At 34.8% G+C, this 21,001-nt stretch overlaps 1 protein-coding gene across 1 annotated transcript in view; it reads right to left on the bottom strand.

The window, feature by feature from the left end:
- The window catches only part of KLHL1 (kelch like family member 1), a 205,440-nt gene that overhangs the window by 131,694 nt on the left and 52,745 nt on the right, over positions 1-21,001 (bottom strand). The window contains exon 2 of the mRNA XM_062636870.1: positions 3,304-3,486. Coding sequence (XP_062492854.1) covers positions 3,304-3,486 — 183 coding nt within the window. The remainder of the gene's footprint in view (positions 1-3,303; positions 3,487-21,001) is intronic.

Consider the following 21,001-nt stretch of genomic DNA (forward strand, 5'->3'; position numbering starts at 1 on the left):
CTGTACATTTTACCTCTTTTACCCAGTGCCTTTAAACTGTCTTTCCTTCTCTACCTGGTTCTTAATCCTTTCATCTCTCCTTTCAACTTAACTTCCTACATTCATTTTTTCCACTTTATTAATACTGGGTTTCTTTCTTAAACATCTTCTCTCTATAGTAGTGCTCAAAATACAGTGAAAAAAGATGGCCCTTCCCCCTACAGAACTAAAAAGGAGACCATAAATTAGTTTGTGGAAAGAGTTTTATTAAATTTATCTGAATTATATTAAATAAAAGCTGTACTATTTTAGAGCTGAGCATCCAAAAAAGGCATCAGCTGAATTTGTGATGAAAAATTTAAATTTCATGTTGAAAGACAGTTTTTCACTTTTCATACAAACATTTGTAGAAAGATTAGCCATTCTAACACATTTCTTTGTTATGTATGTAAATGATAATTTTCTTATCAATCTGTGCTACTTTTTCCATCACACTAAGAATCCCCTCTGATCCCTAGGTATCAGAAAGAACACAAATGTCTATGTACCTTTGACAGTAAGATAAATCAGAAAATGAAGGAACTCTCATTTCTCATTATAAACTCAACTATACTTGACGATATTGAAACACCAACAACAGTAGGTTTCTTGGCTACTTTTCATTCACAATCTTGAGTTCTCACTAAGTGCAATGAAAATCAGAATCACAAGCTGAGGATGCAACTCTTCACTTATATTTTTTGCATTTTGTGTTTTTATTGAATTTTCTGTTTTATTGAAATTCCATCTCTGTTATATGGGAGTGTTTTGCTTTGTTTTAATTGAATAGGGATAAGTAAATTCTATGCTTATATCGCTGCTTTTTTTTTTTTTTTTTTTTTTCTCCTACATCACTGAGTTCCTGTATTGCTTTATGCACCATTCCTAGCCAAAGACTTAAGGCTTAAACCTTAGTCTGAGTTTAGCGTTGCCTATAATATTCACTTCTTGGCTGAAAGTTTTAATGAACTCTCTAGTGTAAATCAAAAAAAGTCTATCACTTGTATTGACTTTGGCTGGTTTTGGCATTTTTGATGTTTATTCAGCAGCTGTAGAATATAGTATTTCAAATGCAGTATTTAAAAAACAATGTAATACAAGCTAGTTTCCTTCAAGCAAAATAATCAAATTATTTGTGGCAAATATGTATTTTTAATTTCATGTTGACCTATGGATTATTGCTTGATTAAGATTTTTTTTTTTTTTACCTTGAAAATAAGTACTGCCCTGATCATGTCACTATAGTTCTGAATAACATTTACTTCCCAGTGGTTTTCTATTTCAGATGACATGTACTAGCTGCAGTCTAGTTAGATTTCTAGGTACAACTGCATTTGGGTGATTGTATCTTGCATAAAAGAAGGAAGTGTCAATTACAGTGGGTGGGCTCTACTAATTTGCTTGTTTTGTAACAGCAATGCCTGAGTTCCTTCTATTCCAGGTACTTAAAGTTGCAATGTCTGAAAGAGGTTATAGTCTAAATGAGAGGTACAGAAAATGAGAAAAATATATATAGCATGCATCTCAAAAGTGAGTGGAGAAACTACAAATGCCATGTTCATAATATTTTAAAATTAGATTTATGGCACAGCAGTAACTTCTCCTCTAGAGAATAAGTTATTTAAACAGATCACCAAAGGACATAATCAAGATATGTGATTAGAGAAGAGGGAAATAAAGGAGCTAATGCTACCAGCAATGAAATTTTATATTTTTTTGTTTTTAATTTTTTTAAATTTTTTTAGCATGGTTTGCCTTCAGGTCTTTTAGGTCCCTGTGCCCAGCGGCAGGACCTATGGGGTGTCACTCATAATAGAAGATGTACTTAGGCTGCAGCTAAGTGAACTGGACATACACAGGTCCTTGGGACCAGAGAGGATACGTTGAAGGAGCAATGGCTTAGGGAGCTCAGCAATGCTATTGAAAGACCACTCTCTCTTTAACAGATCATGATAATTACAGAAGATTTCTGAAGACTGGAAAGATCAATTTCTGTGTCATTCTCAAGAAGGAATATATGCGTAACTACAGACTGGTTGTATATTATAATTTTTTTACAGAAAGAATGAGAATATTGTTGTTGCTTCTTGACATTTACTTGGCCTATTTTTGCTTCTCACATTTTTCAACACAGTTAAAAAAAAGAATAAAATTTCAATGTCTGAGTCTACGTTCTTAAACTACATTCAGAAAAAAAATACTTCTTAGATACACAGAAATATTCCACAATTGATATAATTTTCCCTTTTAATGTGAATGATATAAACTGGCAGTAATATACTGGCATGTAAAATTAGACACCAATTACAAAACCTTAGGTTATTATCTCTCCAGTTTTCTTTTTGATGGGAGGCGCTTTAAGGCATATCTTGCAGCTCTGGAACACTGAAAATGCAGATGGACAGAAGGACTGTAGCTTAATATTATTCCCTCTGTACTTGTTACACACATAAAGAAAAGATGTTGATTTAGATAAAAACAGCATCAGACCACAATTATCAGGGGTGCATAAAGTGCCAGATGTATGATACATTTAACAGCAGAAAAAGTCTTGAACACAGGAATTCTGTCAGTTGCCAAGTCAGTGGGAAGAAGCTATAGGGACTTAGCTGGCATCTAAGTATAATTATCATCTGAGTATGTGAATGCAAGGAAGAAACAGGAATGGCAGCTCTTAGAAAACAAGGGAATAGAAACAAAGTCTTAAAAATAAAAAATGCTGAAAGAAGAGGACAAGGACTTCTACATTTATTACAGCTATTAATCTGAAACCACGCTGTTTGATGTGTGGTGAAAACTACCTAGATCAATCCATTATTGCTTGTAAAGTGGGATTATTTTATCATTTATTATAATCACTGGGGCAATTTAAATATTTTAATTAAGGTTTCTGTCTGGTTTTACTTTATAGTATTTGAACAACAGCTTTGGATTTGCAGTCTTGCATATTGCATCTTTTTAATTATTATTATGGGAGTTGGAATATAAAATAGTCAACTTTTCTGTAAAACAGAAAAAGAACAGTCACTGCAGGGAAAATGCTTGGCACACTCATGGTAAGTTTGATAGTTGAGGGCTTCTTGAATTTTTGAAATCCGTACAAAAAAAAAGAACCAACTTTAGAGGCCCAACCTTCAAATACTACTTTGTGCAGCCACTTAAAATTGTGGTGTTTAAAGCAAGAAGAAAGCAGGCATAAGAGGCCACAGAAAACACCATTCTAGGACATAAGCAAACCCAAAACATTTACTTTCATAGTTGCAATATCTTATGCATATGCCCTACCTATGTGCAGGTATTTTGCGATTCCCAGCAATGAGGATAACGTCACAGAGTTGCTGCTGCTTCAGATAGCTCTCCATCTTTCTGAAGGTTTGCTCTGCATGGTGAACAGCTTGGTAGAATTCCTCAGAGCTACATGAATCCATGTCACAATGGGGTGGCAAGGGGTGGCTGGATCCTGACAGTCTGTAAACCACAAGAGAAACTACACGTTAATAAGACGTGACCAGACTTCATCACAGGCTTCCAGAATCTGATATATGTAAACAATGCATCCTTCCCACTTTTCACCACTAGAAGTACAAAATAGAAAAATCTTACTGCATTAGGAGGGACAACTGAAGTTGTAAGTCTGTTAACGGAAATGTTGGTGCTTTTTTAGCATAGACATGGAAGTAATCAATTTATTTATTCTTTGATAAAGTTATTCAAAAAATCAATATGAGCAACCTAATCTAGTGGAAGGTGTCCCTGTCTATGGCTTAGTGGTTGGAACTAGACAGTCTTTAAGGTTGCTTCCAACCTGTGATAAACACATAAATATATTGGCTTTCACGAATCATAGGTGTGGTTATGTGGATATAACTGTACGAATTTACAATAACAGAAACAAAGCTTGTTAAAGACACAAGATTAGACAAGAAGTCAAAAAGGGCCAGAACTCTTGAGCAAAATGGAGTCACATAGCAAAAGAATTTGTAAAGGTAAAAGAAAGGGGGGGGGGTGTGGGGGCTTGATATAAGAAAAGCTAGTGCCTGAAAAACATGAGTTAAAGTACTTTTTAGCTTAACTAGGTTGTAGAAAGAGAACAATGTTTATGTTGTAAGTCTGTGGAATTTAGTGGCCCCATTAAACACGAGTTAATTGTTTCACACTAGTCTTCTAAAGTATCTTTAGTTTTAAAGAACAATGCTTATGTTGTGTGTGGTAAGGTAACAGGATTTAGTGGCCCCACTAAACATGAAGGAGTTATTTCACCCCATCCTTCTACTTATCAGTTAGTTTAGAGATAGAGCCTCCCAAACATCTGCTAGCTTGGGATACTCCTTGTCTGCCCATCCTGCAATAAATTTTGCAGGAAGATCACACTGTTTTAAATCATTGCTAGTTATCAGAAGAATTACAGATATGGCTGGTTTCAGCTAGTTGTGTGATTACTGGGGCATCCAACTGTGCCAGAGGTGAAAAGTACACTGTGAAGAAGACTGCTTACTTCATCCTGAAGACCCCTGCCCACAACCACTGGACAGCAGTGAGCAGACGCCAAGAGGAGGGGACTTATGAGAATAAGTTCCAGGAGTTAGTTATAATATTCCCCGCCTATATGCGGGAATTATGAATATGTGTGTAACTAATGTAATAGTGAAAGAACATAAACCTGTAACAAATGCTAATCACTCGCGCCTCTGTCTACGGTCATGCGCCCAGCACTGTTGCCTTTGCTTTATTGACTTTGTCCCTCAATAAAACACAGTCATCTCATTTAGAGGAGTGAGTCCGTATTTCACAAACCTGTTGTGGTTTACCCAGCCAGCAACCCAGAACCATGCATCCGCTCACTCCCTCCCTCCTCCCTTCATGACCCCGCTCCCAAAAGGACGGGGAGGAGAACTGAAAGAATGTAACTCCCATGGGTTGAGATAAGAACAGTCCAGTAACTAAGGTATAACACAAAACCACTACTGCTACCACCAATAATAATGATGATAAGGGATATAACAAGGGAAGAGAACACAACCGCTCACCACCTGCCGACCGATACCCAGCCCGACCCAACCAGTGATCTAGCCCTTCCAGGTAACTGCCCCCAGTTTATATCCTGGGAATGACATGCTGTGGTATGGAATACCTCTTTGGTTAGTTTGGGTCAGGTGTCCTGTCTCTGCTTCCTCCCGGCTTCCCCTCCTCCCTGGCAGAGAATGAGACTCTGAAACTCCTTGGTCAGAGTAAACATTATTGAGCAACAACTAAAAACATCGGTGTTATCAGTGCTGTTCCCAGGCTGAAAGTCAAAACCACAGCATTGCAGCAGCTACTAAGAGGGAGAAAAATGACTGCTACTGCTGAAACCAGGACACAACCAAAACTATTCCATGATTCCATGGTTTTATGAAATAGAGAAAGCAATTGTATCTTCCCACTGATTCTAAGAGTGCCTAGTGTAGTTCACTTCTTCAAATTCACATTCATTTTACAACACCCAAGAAAGAAAAATAAAACTCTAACTGACTTAATTTGCAATCAATTGGGAATATATTCTTAATGATAAATTACATACTTTTAACCAAAAGATGCGTTAGTACAAAGTGAATTTAGCCTACAAACAGAATGTCTTCAATTAAAAAAAAAAGGAAAAAATAGAAACACAAGAAAAAAATAATTATTTCCTCATCATATATGTTCTTAGTTAAAATTTACTTAATTCAGTGTTTCAAGTTCAGACTTTTACTGAAAATAAGAAAACGTGTCAGCAAGTACTAGCCCTTGAGGAAACTAATGCTACTATTTCCAAATAATTCACAACACAGATAATAGCCTCTTCTTTACAAATATGTCATGAGATTATTTCAAATGAAAGCCATAAGGTTTTATCTATCTTGTAGTGCTAAAAAATTAAGAATTTCATATATGAAACTGATTTTTTTTTAGCTTCAACTAGATATATATGAAACAGCTTACATAATGAAAGAGCAAAGGAGTCCAGCATATGAAACAATATTATCAATTAATTCAAACCAGTGTGATTGTTTTATATATTCTATCAAAATAGAAGGAGCACATAAGGAATGTTCATACTTTATGGCAATAATATAACAGTTTCATTGCATGAGGTTAATTACATTCAGTAGATACTATATTATAAGAATGATATCAGTAGACCTATAGTAGATCCAATCTGCACTCCTGGTGGTAGAAAAACTATAAAGTGCATTAATATAATAAATGATTAAAATAATTAATTAGATAATAATAATTTTGAATATTAGTTATTAAAAATAAAAAATTGCATTGTATTGACTCTTGGTAGATTATAGTACAGTTCAGAAAACAGTATTTCTTTCTGATATATGCTAGGGGTTTACTTTTGAATTAGTTTTTGTCCAGAAAGTATTCCACATGGTCTCCTAAGTCATTGTACAAAGGTCTACAGGTTTAAGAAGGAAAGGCTGGCCCATCTTTCTGTCACAGTAATTACTAGGCTTCACAGAATTCCTTTAAAGTAGCTGTAAGCCTGCATAATGAAATATGGCCTGCAGATAATTTTACAGGGAACAAACAGAGTTACCTTTGTATCTCACCCCATCATCTATTCTGTGCCACATGCTGGCACTAATTATTTAAGAGAATGAGTTACCTATTAGAATTATTACCCACAGTAAATTCACTTGCATAACATTAAATTGGATTCTGAGATATCATCAGCTGGCTTATATTGATCAGTATTGCCATTTGTATGATGGTAATATAATACTGTGAAACTCTCTGTAGGAAATTAAACTGGCAAAACTTTATTAACCATGATTCCTCAACACAAACCGTTATGTATTACTGATTTAGAAAAGGACATTTCTCTAATCCTGTTATACTCGATCTTGTTACATAATTATGTTATGCTAGGTGTCTCTTGCAAACTTCTCCTAAAGGATAAAACAAACATAATCTGCTTATGTGTTCCTATCCAGTCTGGAGTACGAACCATGTTGATCAGAAATCCAATTTTATTTCCATATCTTTGGATGATCAACAAATGCTTTCACAAAAAAAAAACTGTAATGATGGAGCTAAGCTCATTAGTATGGGTAGTGGATAGATATTTCAGGCTTTTTCTTTCATTTTTTTTCCTCACTTTGATGAAAGCCCTATGCAGACTTTTTTAGTTTTATTGCTGAAGAATTAGAATGACAAGTAATTTACAAGAAATAAATCAGTGCCTAATAAATGAGGTTTCTAGGGTCAAACAGACTCATTTCTTCCCTTCCTCCAGGGAGTTTAGAAGTGACAACAGCAGCAATTCTGAAAACCAAAAATAACAGGAATGAGCAGATCTGAATGAATTGTTTGTTAATTCAGAATTTAGGCCTAAGTCAGTTTACATTTGAACAGATAGGGTACTAATCCTGCCTCTTCTTGGCTATTCAAAACATGCTGCCCTTTTCAGGTCAGAAAAAAAGAGAAGTACCCTGACTGAATTTCTGTCAGTTCCATTATGTTAGATTGGGTTGCAATGAGCTTAGTCTATTTTGCTCTTGAGTCATTAGGCAGTTGTTTGCCACAAATTTTGCCCTCTTTCCTGTTCGCCATTTATAAACAACACTTTCCACCCTCAAACTCAGAAGTATATCTGTAACTTACCAAGTCATTAAATAACTACTCAAAAGCAAGCCCCAAAGGCCCAGCACATTTAAATTATTACCCTGAAAACTAACAAGCAATAAGCTTAGTAGAAGACAATAAGTTAATCTTTTATTTCTTTTCTAAGAAAGCACAGATAGAAAGCCTGCTACTTATCCTGTTCAGGAGGTACCTTTTTTTCACTATAAATGCTGTCTGCATAATCAATGCTTTAAATTCAGTCAGCAGCACGTTAAAGTAGGAATTAGTTAAAGAGAATCAGCCAGCAAATGCCACTTACTTTCTAACAGTTCATGAAACCCATGTATAGGTACTTATGGCCAATTAGTGATATAAAAATAAACCTTTCTCTTTGCATATATTGTTGATTGTATTCTGCAGGAACTCCAGCACAAATTCACCTGAAGATTCCCTGATTCTTTCAAAACCCTTTTTAGAACTCGTGTACCTCAAAATCCTGTAATCATTGTACAGGACAGATTCAAGATGTTTTTTTTCCATAATCTTTCTCAGTTGGTATGTGCAAAAAAACTGATTAGTGTGGGAATTTGAAACATTTAGGAGCTGTTCAGAGTAGGCTATTTTTTACCTTTAAATGACTCAATCAATATACAGAAATAAGGAAACACAGGATTACAATAATGACATTGAAGGGTGATACTACAAAATAAGAAAACTAAAAGGCTCACAGAAATTATCAGCATTGAAAATAACCAATATTCTCAAGTGTTTCTTTATTAAATGGCAAACCTGGCTGCATAGCGCATTAAAAAAAAAAAAAAAGGTAAAGAGGAAAGAAATTCCCTTCAGCAACATTGTGCAGAGTAACATCGTGCAGACCAATTTTCAGTATTAAGAACTCAAAAGAGAAATACAAGAGTCCAAAGGCATTGATGAGAAAATTCAGACTTTGAGCCTTTATGGATCATAAACCAGTGTAAACAGAAATAAAAGCTTAGCTCTTAGGATCTACAGCATCTGATTCCATGGTGCTTCTCCTTTCCTAGAAAAAGCACCTTGATTTGAACAAGGGTGCTGTTCTCTAATCACCCTTTACTTGCTCCAAACTTCTTTGAAAAAAAGAAAAGGTAAAACAGCAGTAAAATCCCAGTAAAGTGTTCTGATTCTTCCCATAATTTAACAACCCTTTAAGTACTTATATTAGGTCACTGTAAGTAATGGCAGCTGTACGCAGAAAATTGAAAAGGCAATTCAACCAATGGTCTCCTAGGGACACCTTAAAGACCTTCAAACTTTTCGTCCAAGATAAGATTTGTTTAGGTATGAATGGGGTTTTTGTGGCAAGACAAACACAGATTAATCCTCAGAATGTATTCTGGACAGACTAGTTAGTGCCCTACAATTATGTAGGTACCTGTTTTGCCATGCCCTGTACCTCATACAGTTGGTCATAAAGACCATACTACTCAGACTTGATTTTTGCTCATTGACTTTAGACACTAATAAGCTTTAACATAAAGTGCAAAGAAATGAAATGCCTTAGTTTACAGTAATGCTGTTGGACAGTTAAAGAGAAAATGCCAGGAAAAAAGGGACCTCGCATACAGGTTTAGCCACCTGTATATCTTTTCTTAGGAAATGAGAAAGTAATTAGTAAAACTGCCATTCTTGAGCTGCAAAGGTTCAAAAACAGCAATAGCAAATAACAGTACATAAAACTATATCTTAAATAAGTTTCAAAAGGAAACAAAACTTACTTTGAAATAGAGTTAAGAGAATGTATATGACTTGAAACTATACTGCATTTCTCTGAGTAAACAGAGGCTTAGCTTTAGAAATTTATCCATTCTGGAAAAGGTATTCATAGAGATGCAGAAAATAGCAGAATTGTATCACTGTAGAAAGCAGAGTACTTTATAAACTACTTAAGTATTTTACATACTCAATTGAAACACTTTTCTCCTACATTCCACTGAAGCCCCAGCCCCAAATAAATAACACTTTAATCAGAAAATGTCATATCATGTCACTGTTACTCAAATAGTAAATCCTGTTGTGTTCAACTTTTTTCACTTTTCACTTATCCAAGATTAATTATGCAAAATAATCCAAAACCCATTCAATGTAATTTAGTGCATATTACTGGCTATATATCTACAGCATATAGTCAAGAAACAAAACATGACCACTTTGTCAGTGAAAAAAACTAGTGTTTTGCTATTTATAACTCATAAAAGCATATAAAAAATATTCCATATGTAAAAATGGAAAAAGTCTTCACACAATTGTTTATTGAATGCTTAGAAATCAATAACCTGTGAAATTGCACTTACCAAATTAAGATGGACTGGGAAAAGTGATGGCTTTCATTAGCAGCCACATGCAAAAATGCAAGAAAGAGAGTTTTATAAAGACTTTAAATTTTTCTTATAGTGAGAGTAGGCATGAAGTTCTGTTTGTGATCAAAAGGTGTGCTTTTCGCTCTGCTACCAGCAATTATATCTGCAACTAAAGGCTCTGCCCAAAGTTTCAGCAGGTTTTCATAAATTTCTTTTTATGTAGAAGTGCCAGATACAAAAATAATCACAATATTAAACAATATTTTTAGTGACACCAGTTCATCTCAGAGACGCATTATTTCTGTCACAGAGATTCCTCTTCTATGTACAAGAAAAAAATAAAAACCAAAAAAATTACACTGAGTCCAGTGCACATTATAAACCCATTGTTCTTGTTCTATAGATAAATTTGCATAATGTATAATTTACAATGGTGTTCCATCTTAAATATGATTTGTTTATCAAACTATTTGTAACATAAGTCATTCTTTGGACACCATGAGGCAAAACTCAGTCACTAGAACACCTGTGTGCCTAGCAAAAATAGGCATTATTCCTCTGCTGTTCCATGTATCTGTGCATATTAGGAGTATTAGCAGCCTCAAGAAAGAAAATATTAGCTACTAGTTAATCGCATGATCTCAGGCATATTGTTTGATCAAGCCTTCAGAAAAACACAAAGGACAGTAAGAAGTACTTCTGTAGACAAGAAATATTTTTCTTGTTCAGTAGATGGCAGAAAAAAAAAAGAGACAGTTTGCTCGAATTATGTTTTTTGTCAGTTACCAATAAAATATACAAAGTAAGGCTTTTGTTTGGCTCAGTTCAAAATACTCTCAGTTGGAATTTTTATCTTGAACCCTTCATCTGATAATTATCTAACCTAAGTTACAAGCATAGACCTCTATACTGCCAGTAGTAAGAAACCAACATACATAAAGATTCCACAGCCTCCTGAAATACTTTTTGGGTTTTAGACCGTTATAATTTATTTATTTTTTTTTAAATAAAAGTTTAAATAAAACTAATTCAATTAATGAGCAATTACTGAAAAATCTCATAATTTTGCAAGAAACTTACTGAATTCAATTAAATTAATAAGTGCTTTATCTTCCCTTTAGTCTTCTATGATTTTTTCCAGAATTCATTATTGTTATTAATGACATGAGTTTCACCTATGTCCTATGCCCTAAGAACCACTTAAACTCTTGGGAAGTTTTGGTTGCTTTTTTTTTGTATAATTATTATTATTTTTATTAAGTATTGTGTTCAATTGTTCCTTTAACTTTTTTCACTTTTTCACCTTTTATCCTCTACAATCTTCTAAACAATTACTTCAGACTTTTCCTATTTCTTCACCTTTTTCTCCACAGTGCAATGTCCAGTCTTAAAAAATTACCTAAGTTTTTGTTTATCCCTCACTAGTATTTCCAGTAGTTGCCTACCAATATTGCGTCTCACCTTCTGTCAATTTTGGGGAAGGGGGCTTCCCCTATAAAGACAAAAATGCATCATTGTAATGCTGTTGTTTGACATACCTAAAATCAGTCTCATCATGATTCTCAAAGCCAATTTCAAAATAAATATATTCCTCTTGCAAACTGTATTTCCAATTCCCATCATTTCTTTAAATCTAGAAAAAACTTTTGAAAGAGATCTGATTTTTCAAGTTTCATCATCCTAGTCACACCAGGCTCCTGACAGCTTTACTATTAATTGTACCACTACAACTCACTGTCACAAGTTAAGTCTTCATACTTACTTAACAAATTACACTTCTTTTCTCTGTCTTTGTCCTACTCTGCCTCTAAACAGTTTTGTTATGCAACAGAGAAAAGATGCTGGCTGGACTGCCCTCTCCCACCCATAGTTAATAGTGCATCCACCACTTTTTCAGCTTTGCATGTCCACATAGAAGGAACAGTTTGTTCCAGTTGTTCTCGGAAAAGCAAATTATTAACTTACAAGAAAATATAGTTTCTCTAGCTATGTGTAGACATATTTTAATGACTTGGAAACTGATATATTTTCCACAGTCATGTTGCTAACAGAACTTTTTGTCACACTGAATCTTGCTCTCCGTATGTTTTTGTATCTTGGAGGATATAGGAAACAGACAGCTTATAAGTACAAAGCCCTTCAAGCAGATACTAGGTGCATGTATACCTACACTATGAAACAGCCTCCTGGAAGGAGGCAAGACATTCTTCTTTAAAACAGATAGTGGGAAAGATGTCACAGGAGGTCTCAATTTTTAAATACATATGCCACTGGAGAACAACCAAGAAACACAACCACTTTTCCTTCAGTTACTGTCAGTAGTTCTTTCCTATTTCTATCTCTAGACTCAAGGGAACCTCCTTCATTAAAGTATAAGTGAGCTGTATTGCTTTCCTTCCCTCTTCCTGTTACTATCAGAGAAGTAGACAAAATTCCTACCACAAGGAATCAGCTTAACCTCAGACCAGGTGTAATGTTATATCTTCTTCTGATAGGCATTCTTTCCTCTCCCTTCCCAACCTGACCAAAATCATGGCCCTCACTCCCCATGCATTTTCAGTTAAAGATTTTGACTGCATGTAGGAATAATAAATAACTAAAACTGTGCCACTGCGCAAATTAAATCTCTTATATTTGGGAGGTTGCTTCCTTCCCAATGTAAAAAAAAAAAAAAAAAAAGTTGTTTTACAGTCTCCGAAACCTTTATGGCAGATGTATACATAAAAGGAAGACGGCCTGCATTCTTCACAGGAATCAAGCATTTGTAATGCATTCACAGTGCATTCATACTTTAATTACCTGTGGCAATGCAATGGGGAAACACCCTCTCCATTACGAAGACAGATTGTTATCATAAAACTGTGTTAATACTCTGGCTAAATATTTTCTAGCATATAATGAGTTCACATTTCTACCAACCAAAAATTGAAAAAAGATTATTATGACTCAGAAATTAAAAACTGCAGTTTTAATGTAACCTCTGCTTCCCCACAAAAGTTGAAGTCCTCCCATTTCTAAAATGTAACAGCAAAACTATGTCCATTTTTTTGTGATACGCACACAATTTTCTGTAGGTTTTGTTTTTTTTTTTTTGTTTCATAATTATTTACATGAATTCCTCTAAAATAGATTCACCACTTTCTTTGGTCCTACCCTTTAATGAATGTAGGCAAATAACAAATGTTCATGAGGTAGCTGTTCATGGCAGACAAAGCCACTAGTGAGGTTTAAGTTGAGATGAGAAAGAACTTTGTGTCTGTTGTGTCATTTGCAGTGGGAGTTATTAGCTGGCAAGTCTGAGACAAAGGGTAGAGACCATTGTAAAGGAGGCTAATGTTACTGGCCTGAGGAATTAAATGTGACAGGTTGGAGATGTATTTTCCTATCTTTTTGCAGATGTGAAGTGCTCATGACGACTACTCATTCCTCTGGATAAGAAGTAGTAATAAGCAGACAGGTATAGGAAGATAACCAAAAGCAAGTACCATAGTGAAAATGAGAGAGAGGTGATTCCTTTTCCTTTCTTAATAGCTCAAGATATACATGACAATGTATTGTGTACCACTGTGCACTAACAGCTAAGCAGCACCACCAAAGACACAGAATCCACACTCCCACAAAGCACAGGGTTTCACTGTTTCCTTAATGTCCAGTTGTTAAAATGCCTTATTCTAGATGATGATCTGCACTGAGCCCTTTTGAATTACTTAAGTGGTCAAACATAAGATATCAGAATAGTTCTCCTACATAATTCCCTTACCCCTGGTGCTGCCTTTTACCAGGTGGCAAATGACAAGTGTGTGGGCACATTATAACTCAGCTAAAAAAAACGGACTGAGTTTGAGCATGCAGATTAAGTGTGAACAGATATTTTTAAGCACAGTCTGTCTTGGTACCCTTTGTAGAGGCGGGGGGGAAATGTGAACAGCTGGAAAGACTATCCTTAGTATCTTCTAATAAGAGCCTCACATCATACGCCTGGTACCAGATGTGCTTCTCACAAATAGAAACAAACTTATGGTGAGGCTATTAACAACTGAAAGTATGTGGTTTTAGAAACTGATATTTTGATGGATGATAAAAACTATTTCTCAGAGAAAAACTAGCAGTATTACAATTAATGGGGATAGGCTAACTTTGGCTCATTTAATAAATGAGAAATTCTGCTGAGCATTTTAGAATAATTCTAATAACCTTTATTCACTGATTTTATTCTTTTATTTTTCAAATATTATTCAAAATTATTGCCTATAGGTAAGATTTAGAGTTTCACTAAGTGACTAAGTAAGTGAATAGAGAAAATACAAAGTGAAATACAGTGAAAGACTAAAAATTAAAATACACTGGGTTTTGATAATAGGGCCTTAATAATATTTACTGGACATACAAAATAACATTTACTGACAGTTTTAGTATTATAATATTTTCACAATTTGAAATAAATTAAACCATATTGTATTCACATAATTTTCTGATTTCTATCATTAAAATAGCAAATATTAAACAGACTACTACCCTATACTATACAGATATACAATAAAAACACAGAACAGCACAATTCTGAGCTCACTTTATCTTAGGCAAAGCAATTAAAGAGGATGGTTTCAGACTTAAGTATAACAAGGCCCTGACATCAGATAGTACTTGAATTCAGAAACAATACACATAAAATAACTTGTGGTTTTATCACCTTTCAACCTTTATGCATATACTGCAACACAAAATGAGATTTTTACAAATATCAGCACTGAAGACTGTGCAGAAGCAAACACTGTGCAGGAGGCCCCTTTAATATACTATGGAGGGAAAGCTCTCATATCTTTATGGTGGCTCTGCCTGTAAATCTGTTTTCAGCTACTGTCAGTATTGTGTAATTCTCCAACAACTGGTGTTGTTGCACTCTACCCAGAGGTAGAGTGCAAGCTGGATCGTTTATTGAAAAGATTACACGATATTTATATGCTTCCAAGCAATTAGCAAAGCACATCTGTGTTTGCCTTGTGGTTACATGAGGTGAAAGGTCTATCTGATTTTCTGATTGACATCCTCTTTCCAGTTCCGACGTCCTTGTTCCTTGCCAGTTCCAACATCTTTCAAGTACCAGTCAGGGACAGGTCACTCTTAATTGCCTACTATAGTTCCTCCTTCCCATGGTCACTCTTAATTGCCAGCTTTGATACATTCCAACCCCCATAAACTTCGTAAGACCAGTGCCACTGTCACTGACATAGCAGCCCTCTTCCATGTTAGTCCCATAACTATGCTGAGAATAATGCAAGTTCAGGTTACAAAAGACAGTGCTGAAAAGGAAAAAAAAAAAAAAAAGAGAGAAAGGAGGTGCAGAAGGTGCAGGGCATGTTCCTATTTTGGGACAGGAGAAAGACTTTTCCACTCCAGCCCCAGCTGATCCCTTTACTGCTGCTTTCACTTCCTTCCTTACAATGGTGCTGTATTTTCTGAATAGATGACTTGCATTATGCCTAAGAGAGATGCTAGTGTCATGTGTTAACTATATTGTCATGACAAATGGCCATACCTATACAGATAAACTAAGTAAATTAGCTGTCACGGTTACTCGTTTATAGTGTGTGCACAAATATATACAAGGGTGCAGATCTCTCCTTTATTAAAAGACATTTTCTTCCAGATTTAATTTATGATCTAGGCACTTTATGAAAACAGAAATCATATATGTGACTGATGGTAATGGCATACAAAAAAGGGCAAGCATTTTATTACCACTGCATTTAGCGTATATGTCAATAAAGTTTCAGTGTTACTATGCTGTGCACTGATATTCCAACTAGCATGTCAGAGCTTAACCTATGACTGACTGCAGTAGAAATAATGTCATATACTATGGGAAGTTGAATATTTAAAGATCCCAACTTAAAATTTTGGTTCAGCTACTTACTGTACTTGGTGAGGTGGGAGATTCAGCATGCATGCATGCACACCCATCCCACCACGTGCCCATTCAGTAGACTGTCTGAATAATGCTTTTATCCATGTCCTGTTGCAAAATAAGCTTTGTGGGAGTTTACACAGCATTCAGTACAAAACAGCACACACTCTCTTCCTGCTATTTGTTACAGACTTATTGAGCATCACATATGTTTCAGCAATACTTACAGATTTCATTGCCCTGACATGCCTGCCTGCACCTGCAAACTGTAGGAAAGACACTTCTGAAATAAAGGAATAAATCATAGGTGATTTTGCCACACTGTTTTGAAACATCAGTACATTGCTAATCTCAAAACCAGCAATTAAAACTGACAATTTGTGAATCCTGTTTAAGGTGAATTTACCAGATTCATTTTCGACACTACAACCCTGGGATCGCTACAACCCTGGAAACTTAACTTGCAAGCAATTAAAGTCTGTATATTCCATAACAGCTACCACTCATTAACCCTGCACATACCCAAGCTATGTTCTTCATAGCAAGTCCAATATGAAAAAAGTCTACTGAATTTTTTATACACATGCATGGTAGTGCAAAAATCTAGCCATTGTTTTGGTCTAACACACTATTTGTAAAATTATTATCTATAGAAGCTGAAATCAGGCAATAATAATGATATGAATTAAAAAGGTAGGTACACACACATCCAAATTAAATACTCCCCTTAATTTGCAAATTTGTAAGAATGGGATCTCCAGCCAAAGCCACAATATTATGTACAGAGAGCTGCAGGGTAGCCTATGGCATAATTAGTGTTTACTTTACAGAACATTAAAAAAAAAAAAAAAAAAAAAGAATTTCTCAGTGTTACTGCTTGTGATTTAAAGATTTTTTTACATATTTTATCCAAAGTGTGATACAAACTTAAAAGCAAAACTCAGAATTCTTTTTTTTTTTTTCTATTAAAGGAGTTAATTTTTTGCACTCCTCTGCCTATGCCTTTTTCTTTCTTTAAACATGAAGTAGCTTATACACTTTCACTCTCTTTCTAGTCCACAGATTGTTCTGTAGACCGCAAAGCCGGTAAGACCTTCCCCTCCACAGGCAGAGAAAGAATCAAGTTCAGAGCATGAGTGCTCTGACCACAGAGCTAACTGCGAAAAGCATGGAGAAGCCAGGCCTTTGTATTGAGGCATTTTGCACAGGGCATATGGAAAAGTAATACAACAGACATGAAAGTTTAACTTCTTCAAAGGACACAGGGATGAGACACTCTTGCCTGTGACTCCCACACAGATGAAGGTACTTGCAGGAATATATATGAAGAAAAGCAAAATTTTAACTTGCCCAACATTGTCTAGTTTATAAGGACTCTCACTCTGTATGATGGCTTTTAGGGATCTTCATTTTGTGGTACTTAGCCTTTTGCATTAAACAATTAAGGAAACTTGGTATGTTTTTTAACTTCTTTAGTTGTACAAGTTATTGAAAGAAAAAGATATGAAAATGTACAGTAATCTCATACAATTTTTAGTCATTAATGTTCTTATCACAATACTAGATATTAATACATATTACATTAATTATCTTATATTCTAATAATGGCATAAAAGATAACAACGCATTCAAATATTTTACCTTGGTCATTCTTGATCAATCTAACATTCATTGGAAAGGTGAAGACTAATGTAAAAATAGAGAATAAAAATGTACTACCAAATTACAAAAAAATTTTTATCAATTTCTTTGCCTTTTTTTTTGTATAAAATGCAGATACAACTGCAAACACCTGAGTCCATTTAAAAAAAAAAAAGGTAAATGCGATTTAACTTATCTTATAAACTAAAAAATAATGTAAACATCTGAGTTAAAAGGAAAATGACATTTTAAAGCCTTGTTAGTTGGAAATAATCTTACATGAAGTTCTGTAACTATATATTATTTGTACTTCACATAATTAGAAAGTACGGAAAACCTTGCCTACTGCAAAAAACATGTCTTCTACACCTCAGGCTTTCTTGAAGAAGCTACTCACAACTTCCTTTTGCGCTGAAATAGCCAAAAAATCATGAAGAATACAAACAAGTAGATACTACTGTGTTTTCTAATAAAACTTCTAAGCTATCGAAGTGGTGATGAAGTCCAGTTCTATACATACAAGATACAAAGAACTACACAAAAAAATTGCTTTTTCAACAAATGAAACCTGGTAATCTGAGGCTCAACTAAGATTCTTCTTCGATCAATTTAAACCTAGTCAAGCCACAGACATAATAGTACTATAAAACTGCATTAACTGCAATGTGTGAACAACAAAACCAGTCATAATTTCATGCCTGGCCTCACCACGTTTTATAAAGAGTGTGTTAGCATAGCGTATGTCTGAGAAATCTTTTAATCTGTACGGTCATTGGGACTGTTTACTTCTGGACTTCAATTTGAATGGCTCTAGTGCAATCTGGTCTCAGCAAACCTGAAATTGTGTGTTTAGCTGCTCAGGGTTTATTGCTGTATGGCACAGTTTTTACCACCAGAGTATTCCTCCACAGCAGAAGTTTGGGTTGGAAGGTGGGGTGGATAAAGAAGAAAGTTCTGCACTAGTTAAAAATTAAAAAAAATAAATGGGGGAGGGGGGGTTGGAATGAAAGAAAAAAACACAGCCCAAACTATACGTAACTGCTCCATTCTGAACTAGTTTAAATAGCTCTACCAGTGGGATAGATGGCTTTCTAGACCTGTGCTTTGCTTTGGTAGGTTTATTGTTTATTCAATTCAACAGCTAATATTCATTATCCATGGTAAGCATTATCTGCTGTCATGTATTTATTTGGTTGAGATTATTCTGCTGAAAAGCCATTTCCGGTCATGACTTAATTTTTCCATATTTTTTGCATCTATCAGACAAAGAGAAGGCATAAATGCCATAATTACTAGCCTATCTCTAAGAATGCTATAGATGTGAGAGTTTTTCACTAGTGAAATTGATGCCTGAGATGAGTAGTTTACACACTGTGTAGTTACAGAGACCATAATTGTGGAATTAATTTAATTTAGTTGCCACTTAAAAATCCAACTTGTATAAAAAGGTTTTATAACAGGAATATATCAAACTATCCTACACATGCTTCAGGGCAGAATGTGAAAATTAGCCAATGTTATAGCGTAGTCTCTTGGCCAAAGATACCTGTAGGCTAAAAGAGTTTTATTGTCAGCATTTTTCCTACACCTGAGCAACTTACATAGACAAGATTAGCAGATAAATAGATACGTATGAGCATGCTTTGGGTTTCAGTAGGACTGCTGTAAAACAAACAAGAGTTTCCTCCAATCGTATTCCAAAAATAAATTGTTTACCACTTCACACCATGAAGTATTTTTTCCAACAAGAAGCCATGTTAACAATTACTTGAGAATACTTTTTTCATGACCTCTGACAATTCCATGAAGAATCAAGAACCTTTACCCCACATCATTAAATTCCAAACTAGACCCTTTTTTTCTTCATTGATGTAGACCATTAACTCCTTGCTAATGAAAGATTGAGGCAGCACACCTGTACTTTTTTGATTTATGTCAAAGTGGAGTACTATGCCTCTATTTCCACATTCTTGTGACAATCCTAATATTAATTAACACTACATTTTAGCAGCCAGAAACTAAATCAAAAGCTACTAGTAAACAGGGCAATGAACCTGAATATCTTCTCTGTAGACTCTGTGTGACCATAATAAAGCCTCTAGTAGCAAATAATTCTTGGATAATCACAATTGTTACATATCATGAAATTACGTTCAGTTATGTACGAGACTGACTCATATTAATGAACTACACCTGTTAACAATTTTCATTTCTGCCAAGCCTTTGCTGTGATGGAGTAATCAATTAAAAATGTTAGCATGTGCATGCACACAAATTACTCGGTTTCTCTGCTGTTGTATTTGGACATCTGTCAAGTATGCATTATGCTATTGACTGGCCATAGATTTCCAAGAAATCATATTTCATTGAATCTTTTCCATGCTTGACATAATAATTTTTCTCACTGTCAAAAAGAAGAATTAATTTATCATATATTTATATGAAATCTCTGAATCATAACATGCAGTTGTAAAAGATTGCAAAATACTATGCATACTCTTTGGACACGCCTTTCCTATTTGGACCACCACCATTGACAAGACATCAACAAAGATTATCTCAAAGGTACATGTAATGCTGGGAAAAAAAAAACAAACAAAAAACAAACAACAACCAAATGAAAAACCTAGTCCAGTCTGTGACTCTGAGCTCCTTGCAAAATTGTGCTTATTCAAGCTTATTCTACTTGTGCTTGTCTGGAAAAATCTCACCCCTAAAAAGACCATCAGAGCACGTAAACTCTAAAAAAAAAGTCCAACTTACAATAGTTATGTTTACCATTATATACAGTCACTGTGTCAGATTTAATTTTCTTAAAATGACTTTCCATTAGCACTTTTCTTTACTTTTAAAATAATTTGGTGACCTTGTGTCACTGCTGAACCCAGGACACCTTGTTTAAGTGATTAGTGTTTTCTTTACCATTATGCGTTTCAATGAATGCAAATGTATTATTATGTTATACATGTGTGTGGATATGCACAAGTACATAACCAAAATAACTGCATGTGCAACATTATTCACAGTAAAAAGGACTAAAAGGTGACTTTTGGGGTACTTGCTCATTTCATCTCTGAGAATACCTTTCTGATGATTTAGAAAACTGCTGCAACAGAAAATTGGGAAAATCAATTTAGTGAACAATTTCACAAGCATTTCAGCCTTTAAAAATATTCAGGAAATCATTTAATCCACATATTTAGCATGAACTCACCTTCATATATGAGAGAATTCTTAATTCTGTGGTAAGCCTACTGCATTGCTGCTGAAAAGCAGAGCAGTTTAAACTAAACAATGAACTCAAAAGTGTAACTAGTCCATGTTCTTATATTACAAATCACACATTGCAAATTTACTTGATCCTTAAATGCTTTCAATGAACTGCTTGTCAATTATGCTGTGTTGTTACATTTAGGATACAACTGCAGTATCTGAACTTACTTTGGTTCTAATACTAAAACATGTTTTAAATTCTACACTGGAATTAAAAAAAAAAAAAAAA

This window comes from Pezoporus occidentalis, unplaced genomic scaffold (assembly GCF_034315485.1).
Source record: "Pezoporus occidentalis ecotype Australia unplaced genomic scaffold, CSIRO_AGI_Poc_V1 ctg5, whole genome shotgun sequence".
In the NCBI taxonomy this organism is placed as follows: Eukaryota; Metazoa; Chordata; class Aves; order Psittaciformes; family Psittacidae; genus Pezoporus; species Pezoporus occidentalis.